This window comes from Nomascus leucogenys, chromosome 18, assembly GCF_006542625.1.
Source record: "Nomascus leucogenys isolate Asia chromosome 18, Asia_NLE_v1, whole genome shotgun sequence".
NCBI lineage: Eukaryota > Metazoa > Chordata > Mammalia > Primates > Hylobatidae > Nomascus > Nomascus leucogenys.
This window is the reverse complement of record NC_044398.1, coordinates 25,089,419-25,096,563: the sequence shown is the minus strand read 5'-3', so window position 1 is coordinate 25,096,563 and position 7,145 is coordinate 25,089,419. Positions and strand designations below refer to the sequence as shown.

General features: G+C 43.6%; 1 protein-coding gene across 3 annotated transcripts in view; it reads right to left on the bottom strand.

Moving 5' to 3' along the window:
* Positions 1-2,208: 2,208 nt before the first annotated feature.
* Positions 2,209-7,145, bottom strand: part of KAT6B (lysine acetyltransferase 6B) — a 207,006-nt gene continuing 202,069 nt past the window's right edge. For 2 of the 3 annotated variants that reach the window (XM_030797858.1, XM_030797860.1), the window contains exon 18: positions 2,209-6,366. In XM_030797858.1, coding sequence (XP_030653718.1) covers positions 3,803-6,366 — 2,564 coding nt within the window. In that variant the 3' untranslated portion in view covers positions 2,209-3,802. The remainder of the gene's footprint in view (positions 6,367-7,145) is intronic. The other variant, XM_030797859.1, reaches the window with a different exon arrangement.

Genomic DNA, 7,145 nt, shown 5'->3' with positions numbered 1-7,145 from the left:
TGAGAGAACACTCCTGGCCCGAGTGTTGCAGAACATCAATGTTTATAGCTAAGCCTGGGTGGAGGAGGAAGGTTCAGGAAAGGGGACGGAGAAGGTAGAAGGAACGATGGAAACCTGGGTACAGAGAAATGGAAGGTGCTGCTTCATAATGTAACAGTACTTGTACTTTGAGTATCTAAGATTGATTGTAGACCAAGGCTTGCTCGCAGCCACAAAGGGATCTGTATTTATATAGCACTTAACAGTTTTTACAGCAACATGTATTCATTAGCCAAGCCTTTAAATCAGAGAGGTGACAAGTTAGGGCCTTTCGGAATACAGTGTCCTAGAAAAAAAGAGTTGGGATTTGGAAAGAGCTGGGTTTGTTTCAGCTCACACATTTTAGCTGGGTGAGTTTGGGTAATTAATGTAGCTTAATCTGAGCCTCAACCTCCTGATCTGTACATTGGAAAGAATGGCCCCATTTCCTGCACAGGGTGGGTGTGTGGGAGGAGTTTGTGAAAGCTTTGTGACAACATTGTGAGTCATTACTTCTAAAATAGAATGTTGGTGAGGAAGGCACCACTTGCAACTATTAAAAAGTGAGGCTGGCAACTGCCCACCACTTGGTATGACTCTTATAAATAACAGAACACAGTTAGGGTTTAAATGATGTGGCCTGTCAATAAATCTCAATCTAATGGTGTATTTCAGCTTTGATGAATCCAAGTTCCTGTTTCGCCAAATCCTTGGCGGCACATTCAGATGTGAACTGATTTTTCTAGTGAGAGTAGGTGAGGTGGAGGGCAGGGTGTTCTGAGGCCATCTCAGATCAGCAGTTTCCTTCCTATGCTAAGCCTTTCTGTTCCATCAAGGAATGTTGGGACTGGGGCCAGCGGGGAAGCTCCTAGTCCTACCTATGCTGCAGTCCTTAAGGACCCTGGGCAACCAAGGTGTCCCTGGGACTGTTCTTAGATTAAGGTTTGGCAGGTCTGGGGCAATGATCGGGACTCTTCCACAAGCTCCCTTAGAGGGCTGTTAGGCTGGCAGGGTATGGGAACCCAGACATCGCACAAACCACAAGGTGTGATTAGCAGGCCATGGCCAAAGGGAACACAGAGGGGAATCTCAGCCCCCAGAGAATCTTAACCCAAGAGGAAAGAGACAAAATATGTGACAGGTTGGAGCCCATTGGGGGCTCTGTGTAGCTTCCCGATCAGATTGCTTCCAGGCCCCAACCCCACCTCCAGGGCTCGGGCAGCCTGTTGCCCGATGTGTGGCCCACTGGGCTGCCCAGTCCTTGGCCACTCCTGAATGGACGCAGCGTTGGATTCGTGCAGGCATAGACCACCACTTCCCACTCTGAGGATGGCTGATAGGTTTCTTTTCCTACTAGCACAGCAGCTTAAATGGATCTTTTCCCCTTGTGCTGACAGCCCTTCAGACGTGTCTTCTTGGAAGCCCTCCCTCAGCTGTTACATATATTACCCCCACTGACTTTGTAGTTGAGGAAGGAAGGGACTAAAAGATAAAATCGTGACACTAAACCCAATACATTTTGTAACTGTGAAAGAAAATAATGATAAGGGTGAGAGTACAAGGCAGAACTCCACTGGGCACCCTCCATCTGCACAAGGCCTTTTATTCTGCTGTGTACGCTGTATCCCGCCTTTGCACGATTTTGGGTCCACTTGAAGGCTTATGTCTATGCTTTGTAAAACAACTAATTTTTGTGTGTATGTGTGTTGAATCAACAGTGCAAAAGCAACTTTTTTCCTCCACAGGGTAGTGACCTGCTTAACAGAGGAGTTGCGAGCACACATGTTCAGACACCTGGAGAGCTTAACGGGCTAGTTTCACACGGGTGCTAGGTCAAGCATTCATTTCTAGACTTGTTGCTCAAATAACCAAATTCAAGCAACACTCAGAACTTTCTCTGAACGCTATACTTGTGAATATTCACTTTTGGCAGGGGGTCTAAACTTTAGACTCTAAAGAAAACATACAATTAATCATTCACAACAGAGCAAAACGTTCACGCTTTTTAAAAAGAAAACCATTTTTCAAATATACAATCCCAAATTGGGTGCTTTTTTGGTATGAATCTTTATAAAAAGGAAGTTTGCTACCCTGGTGCGAGGCTCGGAGGGGTGTTTCTACAGACAGTGCGAGTGAGGCAGCTGGATATTTGTGCGGGATCTCTTTGCAAATGAAGATCAAAGTCCAAAAGAAAAAAACAATTTCACTTTATTTTAAAGACAATGATTGGCATACAGAAGGTATGCACTCGCATAAAATAAACTTTCATGAAAAGCATTAAAATCCATTATAAATTAATTTATTAAATAGGTATTTGGTATATGTGATGGTTTTATTAGATATTACTCTTATTTATTGCCAACCCCTCCCCCAAAGTCAAAACAAATCAGAAAATCCCATAACTCCAATTTACACTAAATAATTTATTTTCCCAAAATGTGTATGTGTTCTGAGGCGTGACACATGATACAGTTCCATTGGTCATTCTCTATCAATCATAATATGACAGGACACAAGAGGCTAAAAATGGCTCATCATAATTTATTTTATGTTAAAATGTACAGCTTTTTTTTGTTTGTTTTTTGTTTTTTTGAAGTGACTGACTAAAAAGAGAACAGATAAATACAAGAGTGTCGCTGGATCCTATTTTATACAAGGATTACGCCTCTCCTGCTTGGCCCTTACTGTCACCCTGTACAGGTACAAAGGCTACAAAAAAGGAAGCAATATAAACAGACACAAATAACTTTTTTGCTTTTTTACATGCGATTTGTAAGCTTAGTTTGAGCTATTCACAAGCTACTTTTCTATTTTTCCTTAAAAAATAACTCCAATATTTTATAAAGATAGAAAAATCTACAGATGGAATGAAAATGTAAAGTTAGAGGCATTTCCATAAAATAGCAACTTTACACCAAATTCACTATTTTTTTTTAAATCCTGCCAAGTATTTGGACATATATGAAATGTTTCAAAACCTGACAGATAAACACTGAGATATGCTTCATTCAATAAACAGAAGTCTGCATTTATAAAACAGAAAGCTGCCTTTTTTCCCCAAAGAAATCTGTCACCAAAATGGAAAAGGGTCTCAACTTTACACCAAACATTTAGCAATAAAACCCTTTTGACTAACCAAATGGGAATAGCTTTTATAGCTCTTTACAGTTTTATAATTAACAAAAATATAGTTTTTTTTAAAACCCTCAAATTAGGGCACCCTAATCAAGGCAAAAAACTTAAGAAATGGCTTACTGTTAGCACAACACTTGTACAGTACTACAAAATGCACTGTCACTAACAAAGACATTAGCGGCATGCTGAAGTGTCACCTTAAACAAAATATACAATAACTGAAATGCTAAAGGCATTTACATGGAGTGGACAGGGAAGGGAAAAAAAAAAAGCTCTAGGTTCAATATTAAAACAGATAATTTTGGGGGGGGGGCTTGATATCCACATTGTTTAACAGAAGCAGGCACAACAAGTGGCTGCCTCCAAATTGTAGTCCAAAGAGAGGCCTTCCTTTGCAGAGAATTTTATATAAAAGTAACAGAAATGAAGGTACCAAAAAAAAGAAAAAAGAAAAAGGAAAAAAAGAAAAACAACTTGTATAAGGCTTTCTGCTGCATACAGCTTTTTTTTTTTTTTTTAAATAAATGGTGCCAACAAATGTTTTTGCATTCACACCAATTGCTGGTTTTGAAATCGTACTCTTCAAAGGTATTTGTGCAGATCAATCCAATAGTGATGCCCCGTAGGTTTTGTGGACTGCCCACCTTGTCTACCTTCTCATGTAGGAGCCATTGAGAGACTGTTTGGACATGCCTGTGTTCATGTAGCCGTGATGTCCGGGGGCCGTGTACATCATGTTACCGTGGGGTGGGGTCTGCATTGGCTGCTGGGCATATGGCTGGGTGCCCATCATGCCCATCTGCATCTGCATAGGGTATTGGGGTGTTTGATTCATATAGCCATGATTGCTGTGGTAGCCACTGTTCATCATTGGCTGGGACATGCTGTACCCATTCATGGCGTTGAGAGTGTTCATGTTCATGTTCACAGAGTTGACATTGTAGGCTGGGGCTGGCATCAGGTTCACACTCATGTTCATGCCTCTTTGCATCGTTAAAGTCCGTGCAGGACCCTGCATGGCCACAGTCTGGGAGCGCCCATAGATTTGTGACTGATGGGTGGCAGCGGCTGGTGACAGAGACGCTGACTTGGTTCTCATGGAGACGTGGCCCTTGCTGGCAATCTGGGTTTGCAGTCTTTGGCTGTGAGAGATGCCAATATTTGATGCAGCCATGTTCCGCTGCAAAAGAGGCGGCGGCAGATTCATTGGAGGAGGAGTCAGGTTGGGGGGTGGGGTCATGGTAGCTTGTGCTTGGGGTCCCCCAGGGACGGAGTGTGGAGACTGAGAAAGCTGAACAAGCCCTGTGTTACTTAATGGTGTGGACAAAGAGGCACTGTTTGCATAGGAAGTCACAGCAGCGGAATGGCTGTAAGGCAATGAATGATCAATAAGTGTATTAGTTAACTGCTGCAGTTTGGCAAGGCTGAAGGTGGCTGATGGCTGTGGGTAATGCCCAGCCCCAAAATCACTCTGACCCATTCGCTCGTATAAGCCAATGTTGGCGTTGCCCGTCTCAGGGATTTCAGCCAGCTGCATGGGTGGGGTGAAGTTAGCAGCCATGCTGCACTGAGCCAGCTGCTGGCTGCTGCTCGGAGGCCTCTCCACCACACAGCCTTGAGGAGACTTGACGCTGCAGGTCGGAGGGGAGCTGATGCTGGTTTGCTGCAGCATGCTGCAGCTCCCGCTGATGTTGGACATCTGCTGGGTGACAGCACAGCTGCTCTGTGTCAGACTGCTGGAGGTGAGGTTGCTATAGGAGCAGCTGTTCTGTGAAGAGCCGTTTCCACAGATGCTGCCTCCCATAGTAGAATCGTAGCTGCTTGGGTTTTCGTAGTTCTCAGTTGTGCTCTCGATACTGCCCAGGTCACTAAATCCACTGTCTACGACTTGCTGTGAATGATCTGAAACTGATGGGACATCCATCATGGGACTGGTTTCCATGTTCTGCAGAGATGGCACTGAGATGGCACTTTGATCTGGGCTGATTTGGGCATAGCTGTTTTCCAGAGCAGGGACACTTGGGCTGTTGACAGAACGTACGGACTGGCCAGGATGGGAGTGGACGGATGAAACCGGGCTACTGTGGTCCGACTGTTGGCAATCGTCGAGCGTGGCGGCAATCTGTGGACTTTGGTCTGCACGGGTGTAGTTCTGTAGGCTTCTACAGGCCTCTTGAGTCTCGGCACAATCCTGAAAGGTGTCGTCCTGTTCGCTGCTCTCCTGGGTCAAAGACTGAACTGCCTGGACGGTCTCAGAGTCTATTTCCATGGTTGCTGGGTTTCCCTCTTTGAACTCTGTATCGACTTCTTTGCTGTTCTTTTGGTCCTGCGTCTGTGCCTGTTCTCCTGGGGGTGGCTCCTCGTCAGATTCAGGTACAGCTTCAGGGTCCCCAGCAAGCTCCTTGGGCTCACTGTTACAAGAAGCTGTCAGGTCGACGCCACAGTCCACTAAGACCTCTGGGTTTGAGTGACCAGGCTGCACATTAAGGTCTAAAAAAGCCTCCTGGTTTTCCAGTACTTCTTTGAAGCTTTCTCTGGGCAGCTCTTCCTTCTCCACTTCGGCAGACTCCATGTGGCTGTCATCCTCGTCATCGGCATCATGGTCCTCGTTGTGAGATGGCTCTTCATCCTCTTCCTCCTCCTCTTCGTGATCATCCAAACGTGCAGAGTCTTCTTTTTCCGTGGAGATTTCTGGTTCCTCTTTTTCTTGGCTTTTAGCATCATCTGGATCTTTTTCTACATTTCCTCCTCCTCCTTCTTCTTCTTCCCCTTCCTCTTCTTCCTCTTCTTCCTCTTCCTCCTCCTCCTCCTCCTCCTCCTCTTCCTCAGGTTTGATGAGATCATCTTCCGGTTTTTCACCTGGTGATGTGTTTGGACTTACAGGGGCACATGTTTCTTCCCTTCTGTTTTCCTCTTGAGGCAGCAGGGCTTCCCCAGTTTCCTTGACCTCCTCCTCAATCCTGATGGGACTGGGGCTGGTTTTGCCTTCTGAAGTCTCCTTCTGTTCTTCCACTGTTACCTGCTCATCAGGCTCCATGGGTGTTTCTGGCGGGGTGTACAAATTCAGTTTAAATCCGGTCTTCCTCTCTTTGTTTTGCCTCCACTTAGATAGACCTCGCTTTGTACCTTTTGGCCACACTTGTTTGCACTTTAGAGGTTCAGGATTGTCTTTACTGCCTTCTTTCAAGTTACTTGAATCATCATTCGTATTGTCTTAGTGAAGAGACAAAAAGGGGAAGGAAGAAAAACAGTCTTAGAAAGCATAACCATGGGCAACTTAAATTCATTCCTCTAAATTAATTAGCAAACACTGCTTTCAATTTGGCATGTTAAGAGTTGATGGTAAAGACATAATCAAGGCTAATGTGTAATAATATTGTGGTATAAACCAAGTAAATAACCTAGGCCTGGGAAAGTAACATATTGGGAACACATGGATATAGGCAATGCTAATATGCTTATTTGAGTTTAATGAACAAGACAGTCTCTGATGCAAAAGCCTAGACTTCCACAATGTAAAAAAAATAAATCAATTTGAACATTTACAAATTAGGAAATATAGGGGAAAGGAATTAATGCTAGCTTATATACAAATCATTACTGCCCTGGAAAAATGACTAGAAGCCTTAACTCTCATATCTACCTAGAGAAAGTAAACCTCTGTTTGTGGACATTTATAGGATGTAAATGATCTTGGATGACATGATTTATTTACTTTGATTTGAATGTTCTCTCTGGCATAAAAATAAGCTGTGTACCTCTGAAACAAATCAGTAAATAACTAAATACCCAAAACAAATGCATTTGTAATCATCATTATTAGGATCATCATTTTTGCATGATACAAACTACAATGTAATTACTAGCAAATTCCTGAACATGTAAAATACAGGTATTCTTTTTAACGCTAATTCTGTCCACACTGAATTCTGGATCAGTATGTTGCTGATGTAAGGTTTGCATATTAAAGACACTTAGAAACAAACCATAAT